Genomic DNA, 23,745 nt, shown 5'->3' on the forward strand with positions numbered 1-23,745 from the left:
TTTTGTGTCTCTTTGTTGTAGTTTTTCCTCTTTATGTTGTAGTTTTGCCTCTTTATGTTGTAGTTTTGCCTCTTTATGTTGTAGTTTCGCTTCTTTATGTTGTAGTTTTGACTCTTTATGTTGTAGTTTCGACTCTTTATGTTGTAGTTTTACGTCTCCTCCTTTACATGTCGGGTCAGCTGTTTTATTGTTCTCTCCTTCAATAACATCAACTTTAATACAGCCTCAGTCTTTCTGCACCACTTTGTATTTTGTGTCTCTTTGAGTCTCTCTGTCGTCTTTGCAGAAATACACCTGAAAAGGCAAAAATAAAGATTAAAACTTGTTTCCTCTCTTTAGATCGAAGACGCCTTCGAGAGGCTGCCGGGCTTCAAGAACGTTTACGTCGTTGAATTCAGGTTCAGTTAGTTTTAAGTTTATATTTAATAATATATATTATATATGTATATTATATATATTTATATATTTATTATTATTATTATTATTATTATTATTATTATTATTATTATTATTATTATCTCTATTCTCAGGCCGCAGAAGGACCTGCAGCGGTAAGTTTGACCAACTTTTCTCACTTCACGTAATTATTGTTCTCAGTTTTTTCTAACTAACTAAACATCTGGAACACTTTGTAGGTTTAACAATTTATTTACTTCTGAGTCGGGGGTGCAGCGGAATATTTCATTTTTCTGAGATAAAAACTTGTTTCGATCCAACAAAGGGAAGCGACTCGCCACTCCCCCCCTTGTCACCCCCCCCCCCCCCCCTCGTCACAGTAAATAACCCCTTCCAACTTAAAGTCCTGTAAATTTCTCTTAGTGTCTCTTAAGTCTGTATTTACCCCACCCCCCACTACTAAATTCTTAAAGGGTTACGACAGGCTCGTCGCTGGTGGTGCTGAGAGTTAAATCTGTGTTTTCCTCTCAGGGGTTTGGTGGTGCTGGTGCTGTACACCATCACTCTGCAGGTGGACGGCAGCAGCGGCATCTCCAACGACACGCTGGACTTCATCTCTCTGCAGAACAACCTGGTGGAGAAGAATTACCCCGGCGCCGCCGAGCAGCCCACCGTCATCTACACCATCACTGATTTCCGCAACTACATCACGGAAGCGCTGCACAAAGACAGCTTCATGAGTAACAGCAGCCTGGAGGCAGCGCCTGACAGCGGTGCGGCTTCATGTCCTTCATTACTCACTTCTTAAACACCAAAATTATGTTTTTATGTTCTGACAGTTTTACAGGTTTGTCAACGCTACACATTTTATAATTATTATCTAGAAAGGTCCTGAAAATGTAGTTTAACATATATGAAACAACATCAATTAATAATAAAATAATAGCAGTTATTTTAAGGAAATTCTCATTTTTCTTTCGGACCAGATCACAGATTTATTTCCAGAAAATGTTCAAGGAAATTATTTAATGTATTTATTTTTATTTTGGTGCACAGAATAGATTTTTAAATTACTACAAATGTATAATGTATTTCTGTAATAATGTGATACATTATTGTTAATTGTGTCTCTTCTCTGCAGCAGAGAACTTGTTACCGGCTGTGAAACCTACGAGCTGGCCGGAGGAAACCTTGGACAACATGGCGAGTTAATAATAATAATAATAATAATATTATTATTATAATTATCATTATAATTATTATAATAATAATAATAATAATAATTGTAATTATTATTATTATTATTATTATTATTATTATTATTATTATTATAATAATTATAATTATACATATAATATATTTAATATAAATATAATATATTATTATTATTATTATTAATATACATATAATATTTGTTTTAAATATAAATAATATATTCGTATTAATATAAACATTATTATTATGAACAATATTAATAATATAAATATTATTATTAATATATTATTATATTATTAACATTGTTATTTATATATATTAATAATAATTAATATTACTGGACATCAAACAAAGATAAAGACGTAGCTCTGCTCTCAGGATAACGTCCTCGCTGCAGAGAAACCTCCCGACGCTCCGAGCCATGAGGCCGACGGCGGCGACGTCTTTCACAAAGATGACTTCCTGTTCCCCATCGACCCATGGAAAGGCGCTCCAAATGACGCGGCGAGCGAGAACGACGTGTTCATGTTCGACGAGAGCACGAGTCCTCCCCCAGTCGGAGAGACGCCTGCCGGCCTGCAGAAAGACCGTGAGCTCAGAAAGTGTAGAGGCACAAACTGCAGAAAGGACTTTAAAAGAATATTTTTCAAATATGTTTCGGAGATTCTTTTGTACATTTTCAGAAAAATTTTTTTTACGTTCTTCACCTAATATTTTATAAAAAAATAATGTTTAATAGTCGACTCCATCTCAAGAACACAGCTGACCTTTAAAACTATAATCTTAATAAATGAGTTTGTCTGGATCTTTATAATTATTTTATTTTGAAGGTAAAACCTTTTTCTATGCTACTCTGATTTCCAGATGATGGAAATATAGAAGATGAGGGATTCCTCCTCAGTAACTCTCCTGACCACGGCACCCGAGGGGACCACGCCGCTCCTGGAGGCTCCTTACCGCTGCCGCTGAAACCTCATGACGAAGGATCCGCGTCTGGGTCCTCCGGAGACGGTCCGGGCGCCGATCTTTGGTCCTGGCAGCCAAACTCCGACTCCTTCTACAAGGGTGGGGACGGCAGCCTGGAGGTGATGCCGCCGCCAGACCTGGAGGACGTGGACGAGGATGAGGAGATAGACGGCGTCACTGCCATACAAGTCAAGTTCACCGATCCTCCTCCCTTGAAGACAACCACCGCTCCTGCCTTTGAGGAGTCGGTGCTGGACGGAGGCCTCCAGGAACCGTTCCTGGACCTGGTTCTGGTAACGCCGCATATCAGCACCGACCCGCGGTACACGACCACCACCGAGGCTCCCGTGAAGGCCGTCGAGCTGGCAGTGAAGGCCGTGGAGGCGTCCGGCATCTACGACGACTACTCCTCGACCGGACCTGCAGTCACAGATCCTGCTGAACCTGAAGCTCGGACTCGGGAGGCTCTGGTCTTTTCAGGACCGACGGTGGTCAAACTTCCAGAAACCACCGAAGAAATAATTGAAACAGCAGTAAAGCTCCCGGTTTCTACCGTCAGGTCTACATCAGAAGAAGTACCGGAGGAGGACGAGGTTGAAATCCCTGAAACCGAAGAGTCACCGACCTTCGTAGAAGAAGAACCCAGCTTCAGTACAATCACCGAACTCCAGATTTTCAGGGAAGAACCCGAACTGCTGCTGCCAGAAACCGACCGCCACGGTGGGGTCGAGATTTTAGAGGAGCAACACATCGGCGGCACGGAACCTGCATTAACGCCAGCGGCGGCGGTTGGCATCCAGGATGAGGATCTGGTCGTGGATGAAGTGATGGTCGTCCCTGCAACGACCGCAGCGCCGCTCTTCACATCCTCCGTGAGCAGCTTCGCACTCTCGCCGGAGAAGGACTCGCCGTTCACTCGAGTGTCGGATTCGGCGCCAGAGGATGAGGAACTGCTTCACCACGAGCACCAACACCACGAAGAAGAAGCTCCAACGAGCGATTTGTCTTCAGGTTTGTTTGTTTAGCTTTTCTTCTAGGGAAATTCAGTCATGTCTCCATTCCACAAGTTGGCCGTAATGGCCAAATTTTTACAGATATTTTGGACATTTTTCATTTATTTTATAAACATTTTCTGTACTTTTCTAATGTACTTTTTGGACATTTTAAAACATAAGTTGATTATGATTAATTCCATCAGCTGGTTTGAGGTGAATAAACTTGTGTTGACAGTAAGAAAGTAAATCAGCAGAAACAGCTGATCATGTGACCTAAATGTTTGTAAACTTTCAAAGTTTCTATTCAGCATCAACTCTTTTTACACAAAGAAACTTTTAGAAGTTTTATCAAGTTGTGATGCTTCACAGATTTTCTTAAAATAAAGTTGTTTATGTTTGAGACAAAGTCTAATTTTACTTTCGACTTGTAGGTGTTCTTCATCTGACGCCTTCGCTGGCACAAGTGAACCAATCCGAAACGTTGCTAACCTCCCTGAGGAACACGTTTGAAACCCCCCCAACAACAGCTACAACCTCCTCGCTACAGGAAGTGGACATCGACCCCCCCACTGCCGAGCTGCAGCCCATCGAGTCGGACTTCTCTGACGTGCCGAGCATCGGTGTCAGCTTCGACGTGTTACAGTACGGCAGCGCGGTGGCGGAAGGCGACAGCAGCGGCTTCTCCAGCGGGGCGCAGGGGGCGGAGCCGGACGGGCCCTCCCTGCCGGGGCCCGGACAAGCGCTGACCGTATTCTTCAGCCTGCGGGTCACCAACATGGCGTTCTCTATGGACCTGTTCAACAAGAGCTCCATGGAGTACAGAAGCCTTGAGCAGCGCTTCCTGCAACTCGTGAGAACTTTAAATATTATTGTTACAATAATAAGTCTTTACTTCTTAGATTCAAACCTATAACGTTTATTTTTGTTTTAATAATTTCATAAATTCCATTCTTATTGCTCTTTTCTGTAATATAACAATTGGACTTAAACCAGAGTTTATATTCTTTAACAACTTCAAAAATGTCGATCTGTCACAAATTCTATGGATTTTTAATTTTCCATCCATCCATCCATCGTCTACCGCTTATCCGGGGTCGGGTCGCGGGAGCAGCAGCTCCAGTAAGGAACCCCAAACTTCCCTTCTCCGGGCCACATCCGCCAGCTCCGACTGGGGGATCCCGAGGCGTTCCTAGACCAGTGAGGAGATATAATCTCTCCACCGAGTCCTGGGTCTTCCCCGGGGTCTCCTCCCAGCTGGACGTGCCTGGAACACCTCCATAGGGAGGCGCCCAGGTGGCATCCTTACAAGATGCCCAAACCACTTCAACTGGCTCCTTTCAACGTAAAGGAGCAGCGGCTCTACTCCGAGTCTCTCACGGATGGCTGAGCTTCTCACCCTATCTCTAAGAGAGACGCCAGCCACCCGTTTGTACCCGTGATCTCGTTCTTTCGGTCATGACCCAGACTTCATGACCACAGATGAGGGTAGGAACGAAGATCGACAGGTAGATTGAGAGCTTTGCCTTCTGGCTCACAACGGTGCGGTAAAGCGAATGCAGTACCGCCTCCGCTGCTCCGATTCTCCGGCCAATCTCTCGCTCCATCGTCCCCTCACTCGGGAACAAGACCCCGAGGTACTTGAACTCCTTCACTTGGAGTAAGGGCTCATTCCCTACCCGGAGTAGGCAATCCACCGGTTTCCTGCTGAGAGCCTAGGCCTCAGATTTTGAGGTGCTGATCCTCATACCAACCGCTTCACACTCGGCTGCGAACCGATCCAGTGACTGCTGAAGGTCACAGACCGATGACGCCATCAGGACCACATCATCTGCAAAGAGATCCTCAAGCCACTGAACTGCAACCCCTCTCCTCCACGACTAGGCCTTGATATCCTGTCCATGAAAATTACAAACAGGATTGGTGATAAAGCACAGCCCTGGCAGAGGCCAACATTCACTGGGAACGAGTCCGACTTACTGCCGAGTATCCGGACACAACTCTCGCTTTGGGCGTACAGGGATTGGATGGCCCTCAGAAGTGACGCCCTCACCCCATACTCCGATAGCACCTCCCACAGTATCACCCGGGGGACCCGCTCATACGCCTTCTCCAGATCCACAAAACACATGTAGACCGGATGGGCATACTCCCAGGCTCCCTCCAGGATCCTTACGAGAGTGAAGAGTTGGTCCGTTGTTCCAAGACCAGGACGGAATCCGCATTGTTCCTCTTCAATCAGAGGTTCGACTACCGGACGAACCCTCCTTTCCAGTACTTTGGAGTAGACTGTACCAGGGAGGCTGAGAAGTGTGATGTAGTTGGCACACACTCTCTTGTCCCCCTTTTTGAATAAGGGAACCACCACCCCGGTCTGCCACCCCCTGGGCACTGTCCCAGACTTCCACGCAATGTTGACGAGGCGTGTCAACCAAGACAGCCCCTCAACACCCAAAGCCTTCAGCATTTCTGGACGGATCTCATCAACCCCTGCGGCTTTGCCACTGTGGAGTTGTTTGACTACCTCAGTGACTTCCGTCAGCGAAATTGACGATGATCCCCCATTAGCTTCCAGCTCTGCCTCTACCATAGAGGGCATGTTAGTCGGATTCAGAAGTTCCTCAAAGTGCTCCTTCCACCGCCCGATAACCTTCTCAGTCAAAGTCAGCAGGGTCCCACCCTTCTCCCGCTGCTTTGCCTCTGCCATGGCCGGATAACATAACCCGGAAGGACTCCTTCTTCAGTCGGACGGCTTCCCTGACCGGGGTCCACCACGGTGTTTAAGGGTTACCGCCCCTTGAGGCACCTAAGACCTTGAGACCACAGCTCATCACCACAGCTTCAGCAATAGAGGTTTTGAACATCGCCCACTCAGGTTCAACCTCCACAGGGATGTCTGAAAAACTCAGCCGGAGGTGTGAGTTGAAGATCTCCAGGACAGGGGCTTCCTCCAGACGTTCCCAGTTCACCCACACTACCTGTTTGGGCTTACAAGGTCTTTCCAGAGTCTTCCCCCACCCCTTGATCACCACCAGATAGTGATCAGTTGACAGCTCTGCCCCTCTCTTCACCCGAGTGTCCAAAACATGCGGCCTCAGATCGTATCAGTTAATACGATTACAAAATTGATCATTGACCTCTGGCCCTTGGCGTAGTAAGCCCCACCAGATCCAACTGGTAGCGCTCCACCTCCCGCACTAGTTCTGGCTCCTTCCCCCACAGAGAGGTGATGCTCTACGTCCCCAGAGCCAGCCTCTGCTGCCTGGGTCTGGTCCGTCGAGGTCCCTGACCATCACTGCCACCCGTGTGGCAGCGCACCCGACCCCAGCTGTTTTTCTCATGACTGGTGGGCCCACAGGATAGATGGATGGGAAGTACCACGTAGCTTCTTCGGGCTGTGGCCGACCGGGCTCCGTGGCAAACCCGGCCACCAGGTCCTCGCTGTCGGGCCCTCACTCTGGGACTGGCTCCAGACTCTGGTCTCTCCTTTCCTTTCCCTCTCTATCATGAGGTCGTTTTTGAACCATTCTTAGTCTGGCCCCTCGCCTGAGACCAATTTGCCTTGGTAGACCCTACCAGGAGCACTAGGCTCCAGACAATACAGCTCTCAGGTTCATAGGGACACACAAACCTCTCCACCACGATAAGGTGATGGTTCCCAGAGAGGAATTCCAAATATTATAAATGTAGTTTTATTTAAATTGAATCACAACTTGTTACAATCAAACCAACGTTGATAAGTTTTCCATCCACTGTCTCCAGAAGCTGCTCAAACTCTTTATAAAATCAAATAAAATTGTATCATCTGCAAACAAATGAACTTTAGCATTTAGGACACGTTGCAAATATAATTAATGTGCAATATAAATGCACATTATATATATGCTCTGGTGTATAAGAACGTATGTTTATATAAAGCGTTGACTCGAGATGATTATGTCTCCGTCCTGCAGCTCGTCCCGCACCTGCAGTCTAACCTGAACAACTTTAAGAACCTGGAGATCCTGAACTTCAGGAACGGCAGCATCGTGGTGAACAGCAGGATGAGGTTCGGGAAGCCCGTCCCCCGTGGTGTCACCAACGTGGTGCACCTCGTGCTGGAAGACTTCGCCAACGCCGCCTACCAGACCATGAACCTGGCCATCGACAAGTACTCGCTGGACGTGGAGTCGGGTAGGACGGGAGACTGTTATAGATTATAAAGGCTGAGAATAATCACATTATTTCATTAAATTTAACCCGTTTGTGCCCAAAGATTATATTTATTTGTTCTGATTGATCTAAAAACTACGGACGGGCAAAATTAAAAATAAATATAAACATAAACATAACAGGACAACAATTTCCTTATCACTAAAAACAGACTTCTTTCAATGTAGTTCTGCAGGTAGGATTGTGCATGTGTATTGTATTTAATAGTACATTATAACTATATTCCCCAGACTATCCTCTCATATATTTACACGCTGCTGGTGTATTGTGTGCAGTACTGTTGGATGATTCTTGCAGACGGTAACGAGAGGTTTATGTCACTTCCGCTCTCCTGAGTTGCTCGTTAATCTGTCTGAGCCAATCAGAGGAGCTGCTGATAATCTCCCGCAGTCACTTGATAATCTCCTCACGGCGCCCTGAAGGCTGCTGGACACGGTCACCGAGTCCTGCAGAGAACGTAAAGCAGGAAACGTTGTTGCAGGTTTTCCAAAGACTTCATCTCTTCTGGAATTTTCTCTGACATTAAAGTTAAAAAAATTCTGCCAAAATATACCCTGTTCAGGAAATAATGAGTTAATAGCTACGGCCACGAGGCGATAAATATTTGTTCTGACTCTGGCTGAATTAGAACAATTAATAAAATGATGTTCGTAGGATTAACGACCGGTTTTAGGAAGAACGCTTTAACTGAGATAGATTCTCTCTTCTTCTGCTATTCTTTCCTCCGCAGGCGATCGGGCTGACCCGTGTAAGTTCCAGGCGTGTAACGAGTTCTCGAGGTGTCTGGTGAACCGCTGGTCGGGCGAGGCCGAGTGCGTGTGCAACGCTGGCTACCTGAGCGTGGACGGGCTGCCGTGTCAGAGCGTTTGTGAGGTGACGGCAGACTTCTGCCTCAACGACGGCAAATGTGACGTCATTCCCGGCAAGGGCGCCATCTGCAGGTTGGAGGAGGTTTTACACTCTTAGAATATCAGATTTCTTTATCACTTAAAGAACCTTACTGGTGACTTTTTTAATTTATTCAGTTTAACATTTCTTAATATTTAAAGATTTACATTTAACATCTGAATTTTTTTTTTGGATGTTTCTATATTTTTTTTAATGACTTCTTATTTTTGAAATATATTTGAAAAAGCGTATTTTTAAACATGAAATAGTCACTTCGGGTGACTTTTATTTATTCAACATTTCTTTACATTCTTGTTGAGTTTCTTGTGCAACATCTCAGTATATTTGAGTTTCGGATGCAAGAACATCAAATGTTTGTTTCCTTTTCTCCGTTCTCCTTGTCCGATGTCCTCAAACACACCAAACACAAGACTTAAAAAAAAAAAAGTCTTTATTTCTCCTTTAAAACCAGGCATCAATTATCATTTTGTTAATGTCAAAGTTTAATAATATAATAATATTTTCTGCATTACAGAGAAATCTCCATCAAATAAGTGAACGTCGAATTTAAGACGTAGTAAAACCAAGATTGTAGATGATGATAGATTGTTTTGAGTTACTTTCAATACCCAGTGAGATGTAACTGCACAAGATAAAGGATCAACTGTGAACACCTACTTTATTTTGAATGTTATTCTGATCTGTACGTTAAAAATAAATAATAATAAATAAATAAATAGCCAGAACAATCAACAATAGTGTTGTGTACATATATATATATATATATATATATATATATATATATATATATATATATATTCTTGGTGGTACCTCTGGGAATTTAACCTGTGAACTTCCCTGCAGGTGTCGGGTTGGGGAGAACTGGTGGTATCGCGGCGAGCACTGTGAGGAGTTCGTCTCCGAGACGCTGGTGGTGGGTATTGCCATCGCCGCGGTGGCCGGCTTCCTCATCGTGGCGGCCAGCATCATCTTCTTCCTGGCGAGGTCGCTGCGAGAGCAATACGACAGGGAGGACACCGAGGACCCGCTACGGTGGGCGACGACTAGCTGGCCGCTTAAAAAGTTTTTGAGTTAACCTCAACATGTTTTTGAGTTAACCTCAACATGTTTCCCTCCAGGTGGGGCGACAGTGTGCAGACGTTGGAGCACGGCGCCAAGTTCAACCCCATTTTGGAGAGCGATCCAGTCACCGCCCAGTACTACCGCCGCTATAACGACAACGTGCCGCAGTACAACTGCTCCACCGGCGCCGACATCTCTAAAGACCTCAACAGCGACAAGATACGACAAATCTGCCAGAACAGCACGCTCACCAAGGAGGTACAAAAACTGTCCGATGAACCTTACTTTCTGTTACAGTGAGATCTGACTCGTAATCTGTGAAACACGTGTCAAGATTTTCAGAACTATTTCCATGTTTACCTACAAAATACGACACGGTACAAGTTGCGATGCCAAAAGATGCTAACAAAAACCATCATAACACTCTGGAAGACATTAGTTGAAGATTTTATTTTAGTTAATTTAATGTTTAAACTCTGAATTATAATATTACAATTTTTTAATAGAAAGGCTTTTTAAATGTTTAATTAGGCTTCGGTTTGTGAAACCACAGGAAGTGTTTAGTAAGATGTTTTCCGTGTATTTGTATTTGCAGGAGATCCAGGAGCGTCTGAGGATAATCGAGTTGTGTGCCAGAGATCAACACTTTGCAGACTTTGTGCGACAAACTCAAGTGTGAGTGTTTTAATGTAAAGCTGACGTAAAGCCAGGTGTGAACAGAGACTCAAAGTGAAGAAATGTTTACACATGTTTTAATTCTCAGTTTAGTCTGAGTTTATTCACATGGGAAAAATTACACATGGGAATAATTTGATCTAAATTTAAATAATCTCGTTAAATCTTTTCACCACAATTCAAAATGTGTGGTCAATATAAAAGTATCTTGTTTAAATCTACAAATATAAGGCTACAGTTTAAAATAATCTCAGAGGCCTCAATTATTCACCGAAAAACCTTCATGATCACTACGAGTGACTGAAAGCTGAAGATCTTTCTTTTCTCCTTCTCATGTTCAAACGTTTAAAAATAGAAAGTCAAACAAACTTCCAACATGTAGAAACTCGCAGTAATCCTGCTTCCTGTTTAGGTGCAGCTTCTTTAACATTTAATGTTTTGTGGTTTGGACTCGGCCTATTTTCGTGTTTGTGTTGTGGAGCAGATTGGAGAGGAGAGGAAGCTCGACCACATAGCGAGCCGAGACCTCCAGGTACCAGATATACACGCTTTTACTTTGGTATATACACGCTTTTAGTTTAATATATACACGCTTTTATTTGGTAAATACGCGCTCTTACTTTGGTATATGTGCGCTCTTTCTTAGGTATGTATTTGCTCTTACTTTGGTATATACACGCTCTTACCAGTACTTTGTATTTACATGCTCTTACTTTGGTATATACTTGCTCTAACTTTGGTATATACGTGCTTTTACTTTGGTAAATACACGCTTTTATTTTGGTATATAGACACTTTTACTTTGGTGTATACGCGCTCTTTGGTATATATGCGCTCTTAGTTTGGTATATGTGTGCTCGTACTTTTGTATATACGCGATCTTACTTTGGTATATACACGCTCTTACTTTGGTGTATACGCGCTCTTTGGTATATATGCGCTCTTAGTTTGGTATATGTGTGCTCTTACTTTTATATATACGCGATCTTACTTTGGTATATACAGGCTCTTACTTTGGTGTATACGCGCTCTTACTTTGGTGTATACGCGCTCTTACTTTGGTGTATACGCGCTCTTACTTTGGTATGTACGCTCTCTTTCTTTGGTGTGTACGCTCTCTTACTTTGGTATGTACACTCTCTTTCTTTGGTATATACGCACTCTTTCTTTGGTATGTACACTCTCTTACTTTGGTATGTACACTCTCTTTCTTTGGTATATACGCACTCTTTCTTTGGTATGTACACTCTCTTTCTTTGGTATATACGCACTCTTTCTTTGGTATGTACACTCTCTTACTTTGGTATGTACGCTCTCTTTCTTTGGTGTGTACGCTCTCTTACTTTGGTATGTACACTCTCTTTCTTTGGTATATACGCACTCTTTCTTTGGTATGTACACTCTCTTTCTTTGGTATATACGCACTCTTTCTTTGGTATGTACGCGCTCTTACTTTGGTGTATACGCGCTCTTACTTTGGTGTATACGCGCTCGTACATGTTTTTGTCATGTGTTTTAGGAAACAGTTGAACATAAAGGATTCAGCCGACATGGAAAACATGGTCAAGTCTTAAGAAAATTTAAAAAGATGTTTTGTTCTTTGTGGAAACTTTGCATTGGAAATAACAAGTAATAACGTGAATAAAATGTAAACAACGGGCTGAATTAACACGTCATATGGAGATAGAAACAAACCTTTTAATAACAAATACTTCCAAAATAAAAGACGTAGGTCTACCTATCCTCTCCGTGTCAGATTTTATGTTTATTTCCACCAAAATAAGTTCACTAGTTGAGCCGAGCAGAAACGTAGTGATCCTCCGCAGACAGAAACATTCCAGAAGACCTTATTCTACTGGAACTCTTCCAAAACTGTCCTTAAAAATGTATTGAAAGTTTTATGTAAAAGTTATTGAACAACTTCCTGTAAATGTCGTGAAAGTTTCCATTATTATTATTATTATTATTATTATTATTTCTGAGTTCCCGTGTTTGTGTGTCTCCGCAGAAAGCTGCCTTCGTATTGATTCGTGGAAGTTCGTCTTCTGATCGACTCGGCTGGAGATGACGCAGCGCTGAAACGCTTTGAGAATTTATTTTGAAAGGACACTTTCTAGACCTGAACTCTGACCCTGTCACTTCCTGTAAATACTATGTTTGTTTTTAACCCTTCAGTCACTGTTCACCGCTTCCCAACACTTTCACTGCTCTGTCTTACGCTTTTATTCTTTTAAATCTTCAGCTTCACTTCGAGGGCTTCTGTTTCCTATTTTCACGTCGTGGAGGTTTGTCGCTGAGCGTCGGTCATCGGAGAAATACGTTAGCTTCTTCTCGCTCGCCGCTGCTCCCGTCAGTGCCTTCACCGCTCTGTTGGCTTCTCTGGGATTCGATGCGTAGACGCTCAGAGCCCTTGACTTCCTGTCAGTTTATATCATTAAAACTCGGATCATTATCAGCCAATCGGCTGCTTAACAAACGCGAATGTTTACATTTCATCAGTGTTGACGGATGTTAGATCACGTGTAGCCTGTCAGTGTCTTTGTATAAGAAGTCTTACGGACGAATCATCGTGTTTCGTTCCAAAGAAACTTCCAGTTTCAACAACCAGAGAAAAGTCGGCAGTTTTCAACCCACCATAACAACGACATTCGTACAACACACAAGTTATATTTTTTGGCGCAAAATATCCTATTTACAAGTTGTTTTTTTGCACAACATAATATTGTTCGCACAAGATATTATCTTGTTTGCACAAAACATAATGTTGTTCTCTCAAGTTATTATCTTGTTTACGCAAATGATCTTGTTGGTGCAAGGTATTATTTCTTTGGTGCAAAATATCTTGTTAACAAGTTATCTTAATTACGCGAAAGTTAATGTTGTTCATGCAAGTTATATTGTTAAGTTATTATCTTTTTGGCCGCAATAAAAGTTGTTATGCAAATAGTTATTTTATTTGCGCGAAACATAATATTGTTCTCACAAGTTATCTTTGTTATGAAAGTCATCGTACTTGTGTGTGCAAAATATTATGTTGTTCATACAAGTTATCTTGTTAAGTTTTTATATTTTTCGGGAAAAAAAGTGATTACCTTATTTACAAATTACTTTTTGAATGCAAAATATCTTGTTTACAAGTTATCTTTTATACGCCAAAAGATTACGTTGTTGCAAAAATTACTTGTTTTGTGCAAGATATCTTAATAAAACATAATATTGCAGGATATCTTGTTTGCGAGTTATCTTACTTTTCCGCACAGGATAATATGTTGTGAGATCAAAATAATAGAAAAACTTTCAGGACTTTGGTTTGAAGCTAAAACTAAATAAATACAAAACTTCCCTCAGGCCAATAAAAATGTGTTTTTAATTATTTTAATTTCTTCGTTTTCTGCTGAAACTCGAGTTTTGTCCGTTAGACTGCAGCTGATGTTTGTTGTTGATGTTTGTTTATTAGCCCCCCCCCCACTCAAGATAAAAACATTCTTCTATAATGTCTCACGCAGCAGGTCAATCACCTTCGTCTTCTTTGTTTTGTGTTTTCTAAGCTGTTAGAAATAAGACTCTGATGTGTAAGTGCGCGCGGGCACCGTCACGTTTTTCTAAAATAAAAAGACGATATTTTTTACAGTATAATCCGAGTTACACACTTTCATTTAATAGTAATTAGTACTTGACTGTTGAAGAAGAAGAAGAAGAAGAAGAAGAAGAAGAATAAGAAGAAGAAGAGAAGAAGAGAAGGAGAAGAAGAAGAAGGAGGAGAAGAAGAAGGAGGAGAAAAAGGAAAAGAAGAAGGACAAGAAGAAGAAGAAGGAGAACAAGGAGGAGAAGAAGGAGAAGAAGAAGAAGGACAAGTAGAAGAAGGAGAAGAAGAAGAAGGAGAAGAAGGAGGAGAAAAAAGAGAGAAGAAGAAGAAAGGAGAAGAAAGAGGAGAACAGAAGAAGAAGAAGGAGAGAAGGAGAAGAAGAAGAAGGAGAAGAAGGAGAAAGAAGGAGAAGAAGCAGGAGAAGAAGAAGGAGAAGAAGAGGAGAAGAAGAAGAAGGAGGGCAAGAAGGAAAAGAACGAGAAGAACGAGAAGAATAAGGAGAAGAAAGAGGAGAGCGAGAAGAAGAAGAAGGAGAAGGAAGGAGAAGAAGAAGAAGGAGAACAAGAAGAACAAGAAGAAGAACAACAACAACAACAAAAATAAGGGAAGAAGAAGAAGAGAAGAGGAAGGAGGAGAAAGAAGAGAAGAAGAAGGAGAAGAAGAGGAGGGCAAGAAGAAGGACAAGAACAAGAAGAAGAAGAAGAAGAAGAAGAAGAAGAAGAAGGAGAAGAAGAGGAGGGCAAGAAGAAGGACAAGAACAAGAAGAAGGAGAAGAAGAAGAAGAAGGAGGAGACGCACGTGTGAGTGTGTGACATTCCTTTCATTCCTCAACAGTCTGATGTTTGTTGTGATTAAGGAGTATTTTCACTTTGTGTTGTGTTTTATACTTCCTGTCTGGAAGCCCTGCCCCCGCCCCCTCCCACAGAGTCTATAAATGGAGCGCTCCTCGCTCCTCTCACTCCGAGCTTCACACTGACCGACTCCTCTTCTTCTTCTGCGTCTTAATGATGGCGGCTATCGCTCTGCTGCTGCTGCTGCTGCTCGGCGGCACGAGCATGCTGCGCCCTGCTCTCAGTCTCACAGGCAAGTGGAGAAATTCTTATTAATAATCAGAGCAACATGCACATCGTGCAGACAGACAATAATAATAATTCATAAATATAATAATCAGAGCAATAAAGACAGACAAGTGCACAGCTGGACACAGAAAATAAAATAAAGTTTATTAATCATCTAAAGTAAATGTTGGTGAGATAACTAACAGGACAGAATGTTGGGAATAAAAAACATAATTTATATAACAAAAGACACTAAATGCTTCTTTGACTCGGCAAGTTTAAAACATTGCAGGAAAACGTTTTTTTCAGAACTTCTTCATATGTTCAGGCGATTCTGTGTAAACATTAAAAGATATTATATATATATAAAGGAGTTTCTAGAAAAGCGCTATACAAGTAAAATGTATTAGTATTATTATATTATGTTTCATGTTCGCTGCTGTGTGTGGAAGCTGCAGAAAAGTGAGAGAAAGGGACTTTCTGTGTGTTTCTGTTTGCTGCAGGAGATCTTTGTGTTGAGAAGACTCTTCGTGTTAACACCGAGGCTTTCTGTCCTGTTTGCTGAAGTGTGCAGCTGTTGCATGTTGAAGCTGCAGAAATGTGACTTCTGCATGTTGTCTGCGTTTCGGTGTGTGTTTGCTGCACGCTGCAGTGGACGTTATGACTCGTGATGATTTGTGCCGTCTATGATCCTCCGTACACGAGTGACGAGCAGCTCCGTGTGCATGTTGGAGCTGCAGAAAACGTAAAGTTATGTAAGAGGATAAACTCCTGCAGAGGGTTACCTCAGCGGGCGACAGCGCCAAGAACAACAGAGTTTCTCTGTACGGAAGTTTACAAGAGACAAAACTACAGAGTGAGCAGAAATATTTAACTACTCATAAAAGACTTTAAAGCACTGATTCAAGATTCAAAAGTGAAGAACAAGTTTTGTGCAAAATGATTTGACCTTCAACCAAACTCGTTTTAGCTACAAGGGAAAGTTGTTGAGCTATTAAAGAGACGATATTCCTGCAGGACTCACTCGTCCAGCTGGTGAAGCACTAAATAAAAGACTTTACTGAGACTGTGGAGCAGCAAAGTCTCTGAATACATCTTTATTTATCTTCTCTGGGAGTCCATCAACACAGCTCACCAGAAAAACACAAAGAAAGAGTGCTATAGTTTCATTTGATATATAAACATATTATTTAATATATTAACTTATTATTTAATATAAACATATTAATTAATATATTAAGTTATTATTTAATATAAACATATTCATTAATATATTAACTTATTATTTTGTATATTAACTTATTATTTGATATATAAAACAATATTTAATATATTAACAAATTATTAGATATATATAAACATATTATTTAATACAAACATATTATTTAATATATTAACTTTCTGCCGTTTTGTGTCATAAATCCATTTATCAGGTAATGCAGAGTCTGCAGCTGATCTCAGTTCAGTCTGCCCACTTTTAATATAAAATATGAATACATATAAAGTAATAAAGTCGAACAACACCCCAGCTCACTCACTGAATCCACAACACCATTACACTTCCTGGTTACTCCCTCAAAGCATCATGGGGACTGTAGTTATAAACTTAATTTCGATGTTCTGCTGCAGGTCAAACATTGTGAAGACACAAAAAGAATAATCACATTCTGAAGATTTCTTCACAAACACTTAAATGAAGTGTCCTGTCCCTTTTAAAGCTAATGAATGAACTTGTTTCTGCACGGTGTCAGCGTGAAGCCATCAGCTGTGATTACACACGAGGCTCCGGCGTTACAACGCCATCCAGCAGACGTGTTTAATCACGCAGCTCATTCCTGGAGACTGTCGACGGACTTCCTGCTGACGGAGCAAAGAAAAGTCGTGAAAGAAAATACAAAATAATCTCTGTGTTGGTTCAAGACGACAGCTTCCGACGTTCAGTCAGAGCAGGAAAATACCAGAAAACAAGAGTACGAGAATAAAGTACACACTGTACTACACACTAAAGTACTCAGAAACACTGTACTACACACTAAAGTACTCAGAAACACTGTACTACAAACTAAAGTACTCAGAAACACTGTAGTACACACTAAAGTACTCAGAAACACTGTAGTACACACTAAAGTACTCAGAAACACTGTAGTACACACTAAAGTACTCAGAAACACTGTAGTACACACTAAAACTGTAGTACACACTAAAGTACTCAGAAACACTGTAGTACACACTAAAGTACTCAGAACCACTATACTACACACTAAAGTACTCAGAAACACTGTACTACACAACAAAAAGTACTCAGAAACACTATACTACACACTAAAGTACTCAGAAACACTGTACTACGCACTAAAGTACTCAGAAACACTATTCTACACACTAAAGTACTCAGAAACACTGTACTACACACTAAAGTACTCAGAAACACTACTACACACTAAAGTACTCAGAGAAACACTGTAGTACACACTAAAGTACTCAGAAACACTGTACTACACACTAAAGTACTCAGAAACACTGTAGTACACACTAAAGTACTCAGAAACACTGTACTACACACTAAAGTACTCAGAAAACACTGTACTACACACTAAAGTACTCAGAAACACTGTACTACACACTAAAGTACTCATAAAACACTGTACTACACACTAAAGTACTCAGAGAAACACTGTACTACACACTAAAGTACTCAGAAACACTATACTACACACTAAAGTACTCAGAAAACACTGTAGTACACACTAAAATACTCAGAAACACTGTGCTACACACTAAAGTACTCAGAAACACTATACTACACATTAAAGTACTCAGAAACACTGTAGTACACACTAAAGTACTCAGAAACACTATACTATACACTAAAGTACTCAGAAACACTGTAGTACACACTAAAGTACTCAGAAACACTGTAGTACACACTAAAGTACTCAGAAACACTGTAGTATACACTAAAGTACTCAGAAACACTATACTATACAGTAAAGTACTCAGAAACACTGGAGTACACACTAAAGTACTCAGAAACACTGTACTACACACTAAAGTACTCAGAAACACACTGTACTACACACTAAAGTACTCAGAAACACTGTACTACACACTAAAGTACTCATAAAACACTGTACTACACACTAAAGTACTCAGAGAAACACCGTACTACACACTAAAGTACTCAGAAACACTATACTACACACTAAAGTACTCAGAAAACACTGTAGTACACACTAAAGTACTCAGAAACACTGTACTACACACTAAAGTACTCAGAAACACTGTACTACACACTAAAGTACTCAGAAACACTGTACTACACACTAAAGTAGTCAGAAACACTGTAGTACACACTAAAGTACTCAGAAACACTGTACTACACACTAAAGTACTCAGAAACACTGTATTACACATTAAAGTACTCAGAAACACTGTAGTACACACTAAAGTACTCAGAAACACTATACTATACAGTAATGTACTCAGAAACACTGTAGTACACACTAAAGTACTCAGAAACACTGTAGTACACACTAAAGTACTCAGAAACACTATACTACACACTAAAGTACTCAGAAAACACTGTAGTACACACTAAAGTACTCAGAAACACTGTACTACACACTAAAGTACTCAGAGAAACACTGTAGTACACACTAAAGTGCTCAGAAACACTGTACTACACACTAAAGTACTCAGAAACACTGTACTACACACTAAAGTACTCAGAAACACTGTAGTACACACTAAAGTACTCAGAAACACTGTACTACACACTAAAGTACTCAGAAACACTGTACTACACACTAAAGTACTCAGAAACACTAGTACACACTAAAGTACTCAGAAACACTGTACTACACACTAAAGTACTCAGAAACACTGTACTACACACTAAAGTACTCAGAAACACTGTACTACACACTAAAGTACTCAGAAACACTGTACTACACACTAAAGTACTCAGAAAACACTGTACTACACACTAAAGTACTCAGAAACACTGTACTACACACTAAAGTACTCAGAAAACACTGTACTACACACTAAAGTACTCAGAGAAACACTGTACTACACACTAAAGTACTCAGAAACACTATACTACACACTAAAGTACTCAGAAAACACTGTAGTACACACTAAAATACTCAGAAACACTGTGCTACACACTAAAGTACTCAGAAACACTATACTACACATTAAAGTACTCAGAAACACTGTAGTACACACTAAAGTACTCAGAAACACTTTACTATACACTAAAGTACTCAGAAACACTGTAGTACACACTAAAGTACTCAGAAACACTGTAGTACACACTAAAGTACTCAGAAACACTGTAGTACACACTAAAGTACTCAGAAACACTATACTATACAGTAAAGTACTCAGAAACACTGGAGTACACACTAAAGTACTCAGAAACACTGTACTACACACTAAAGTACTCAGAAACACACTGTACTACACACTAAAGTACTCAGAAACACTGTACTACACACTAAAGTACTCAGAAACACTGTACTACACACTAAAGTACTCAGAAACACTGTACTACACACTAAAGTAGTCAGAAACACTGTAGTACACACTAAAGTACTCAGAAACACTGTAGTACACACTAAAGTACTCAGAAACACTGTATTACACATTAAAGTACTCAGAAACACTGTAGTACACACTAAAGTACTCAGAAACACTATACTATACAGTAAAGTACTCAGAAACACTGTAGTACACACTAAAGTACTCAGAAACACTGTAGTACACACTAAAGTACTCAGAAACACTATACTACACACTAAAGTACTCAGAAACACTGTACTACACACTAAAGTACTCAGAAACACTGTACTACACACTAAAGTACTCAGAAACACTGTACTACACACTAAAGTACTCAGAAACACTGTACTACACACTAAAATACTCAGAAACACTGTACTACACACTAAAGTACTCAGAAACACTGTAATACACACTAAAGTACTCAGAAACACTGTAGTACACACTAAAGTACTCAGAAACACTGTAGTACACACAAAAGTACTCAGAAACACTGTAGTACACACTAAAGTACTCAGGAACACTGTACTACACACTAAAGTACTCAGAAACACTGTACTACACACTAAAGTAGTCAGAAACACTGTAGTACACACTAAAGTACTCAGAAACACTGTAGTACACACTAAAGTACTCAGAAACACTGTACTACACACTAAAGTACTCAGAAACACTGTACTACACACTAAAGTACTCAGAAACACTGTATTACACATTAAAGTACTCAGAAACACTGTAGTACACACTAAAGTACTCAGAAACACTGTACTACGCACTAAAGTACTCAGAAACACTATTCTACACACTAAAGTACTCTGAAACACTGTACTACACACTAAAGTACTCAGAAACACTACTACACACTAAAGTGCTCAGAGAAACACTGTAGTACACACTAAAGTACTCAGAAACACTGTACTACACACTAAAGTACTCAGAAACACTGTAGTACACACTAAAGTACTCAGAAACACTGTACTACACACTAAAGTACTCAGAAACACTGTACTACACACTAAAGTACTCAGAAACACTGTATTACACATTAAAGTACTCAGAAACACTGTAGTACACACTAAAGTACTCAGAAACACTGTACTACGCACTAAAGTACTCAGAAACACTATTCTACACACTAAAGTACTCTGAAACACTGTACTACACACTAAAGTACTCAGAAACACTACTACACACTAAAGTGCTCAGAGAAACACTGTACTACACACTAAAGTACTCATAAAACACTGTACTACACACTAAAGTACTCAGAGAAACACCGTACTACACACTAAAGTACTCAGAAACACTATACTACACACTAAAGTACTCAGAAAACACTGTAGTACACACTAAAGTACTCAGAAACACTGTACTACACACTAAAGTACTCAGAAACACTGTACTACACACTAAAGTACTCAGAAACACTGTACTACACACTAAAGTACTCAGAAACACTGTAGTACACACTAAAGTACTCAGAAACACTGTACTACACACTAAAGTACTCAGAAACACTGTATTACACATTAAAGTACTCAGAAACACTGTAGTACACACTAAAGTACTCAGAAACACTATACTATACAGTAATGTACTCAGAAACACTGTAGTACACACTAAAGTACTCAGAAACACTGTAGTACACACTAAAGTACTCAGAAACACTATACTACACACTAAAGTACTCAGAAAACACTGTAGTACACACTAAAGTACTCAGAAACACTGTACTACACACTAAAGTACTCAGAGAAACACTGTAGTACACACTAAAGTGCTCAGAAACACTGTACTACACACTAAAGTACTCAGAAACACTGTACTACACACTAAAGTACTCAGAAACACTGTAGTACACACTAAAGTACTCAGAAACACTGTACTACACACTAAAGTACTCAGAAACACTGTACTACACACTAAAGTACTCAGAAACACTAGTACACACTAAAGTACTCAGAAACACTGTACTACACACTAAAGTACTCAGAAACACTGTACTACACACTAAAGTACTCAGAAACACTGTACTACACACTAAAGTACTCAGAAACACTGTACTACACACTAAAGTACTCAGAAAACACTGTACTACACACTAAAGTACTCAGAAACACTGTACTACACACTAAAGTACTCAGAAAACACTGTACTACACACTAAAGTACTCAGAGAAACACTGTACTACACACTAAAGTACTCAGAAACACTATACTACACACTAAAGTACTCAGAAAACACTGTAGTACACACTAAAATACTCAGAAACACTGTGCTACACACTAAAGTACTCAGAAACACTATACTACACATTAAAGTACTCAGAAACACTGTAGTACACACTAAAGTACTCAGAAACACTTTACTATACACTAAAGTACTCAGAAACACTGTAGTACACACTAAAGTACTCAGAAACACTGTAGTACACACTAAAGTACTCAGAAACACTGTAGTACACACTAAAGTACTCAGAAACACTATACTATACAGTAAAGTACTCAGAAACACTGGAGTACACACTAAAGTACTCAGAAACACTGTACTACACACTAAAGTACTCAGAAACACACTGTACTACACACTAAAGTACTCAGAAACACTGTACTACACACTAAAGTACTCAGAAACACTGTACTACACACTAAAGTACTCAGAAACACTGTACTACACACTAAAGTAGTCAGAAACACTGTAGTACACACTAAAGTACTCAGAAACACTGTAGTACACACTAAAGTACTCAGAAACACTGTATTACACATTAAAGTACTCAGAAACACTGTAGTACACACTAAAGTACTCAGAAACACTATACTATACAGTAAAGTACTCAGAAACACTGTAGTACACACTAAAGTACTCAGAAACACTGTAGTACACACTAAAGTACTCAGAAACACTATACTACACACTAAAGTACTCAGAAACACTGTACTACACACTAAAGTACTCAGAAACACTGTACTACACACTAAAGTACTCAGAAACACTGTACTACACACTAAAGTACTCAGAAACACTGTACTACACACTAAAATACTCAGAAACACTGTACTACACACTAAAGTACTCAGAAACACTGTACTACACACTAAAATACTCAGAAACACTGTACTACACACTAAAGTACTCAGAAACACTGTAGTACACACTAAAGTACTCAGAAACACTGTAGTACACACTAAAGTACTCAGAAACACTGTAGTACACACAAAGTACTCAGAAACACTGTAGTACACAAGTACTCAGAACACTGTAGTACACACTAAAGTACTCAGGAACACTGTACTACACACTAAAGTACTCAGAAACACTGTACTACACACTAAAATACTCAGAAACACTGTACTACACACTAAAGTACTCAGAAACACTGTACTACACACTAAAATACTCAGAAACACTGTACTACACACTAAAGTACTCAGAAACACTGTAGTACACACTAAAGTACTCAGAAACACTGTAGTACACACTAAAGTACTCAGAAACACTGTAGTACACACAAAAGTACTCAGAAACACTGTAGTACACACTAAAGTACTCAGGAACACTGTACTACACACTAAAGTACTCAGAAACACTGTACTACACACTAAAGTAGTCAGAAACACTGTAGTACACACTAAAGTACTCAGAAACACTGTAGTACACACTAAAGTACTCAGAAACACTGTACTACACACTAAAGTACTCAGAAACACTGTACTACACACTAAAGTACTCAGAAACACTGTACTACACACTAAAATACTCAGAAACACTGTACTACACACTAAAGTACTCAGAAACACTGTACTACACACTAAAATACTCAGAAACACTGTACTACACACTAAAGTACTCAGAAACACTGTAGTACACACTAAAGTACTCAGAAACACTGTAGTACACACTAAAGTACTCAGAAACACTGTAGTACACACAAAAGTACTCAGAAACACTGTAGTACACACTAAAGTACTCAGGAACACTGTACTACACACTAAAGTACTCAGAAACACTGTACTACACACTAAAGTAGTCAGAAACACTGTAGTACACACTAAAGTACTCAGAAACACTGTAGTACACACTAAAGTACTCAGAAACACTGTACTAC

General features: G+C 40.2%; 1 protein-coding gene across 3 annotated transcripts in view; it reads left to right on the forward strand.

Moving 5' to 3' along the window:
* Window positions 1–14,778: 14,778 nt before the first annotated feature.
* Window positions 14,779–23,745, forward strand: part of LOC115005363 (target of Nesh-SH3-like) — a 31,507-nt gene continuing 22,540 nt past the window's right edge. For 2 of the 3 annotated variants that reach the window (XM_029427143.1, XM_029427144.1), the window contains exon 1: window positions 14,779–15,096. In XM_029427143.1, the coding sequence (XP_029283003.1) occupies window positions 15,018–15,096 (79 nt within the window). In that variant the 5' untranslated portion in view covers window positions 14,779–15,017. Of the gene's footprint in view, window positions 15,097–16,922; window positions 17,042–23,745 lie in introns of those variants that run through there. The other variant, XM_029427145.1, reaches the window with a different exon arrangement.

Source organism: Cottoperca gobio, unplaced genomic scaffold, assembly GCF_900634415.1.
Source record: "Cottoperca gobio unplaced genomic scaffold, fCotGob3.1 fCotGob3_293arrow_ctg1, whole genome shotgun sequence".
NCBI classification, from domain to species: domain Eukaryota; kingdom Metazoa; phylum Chordata; class Actinopteri; order Perciformes; family Bovichtidae; genus Cottoperca; species Cottoperca gobio.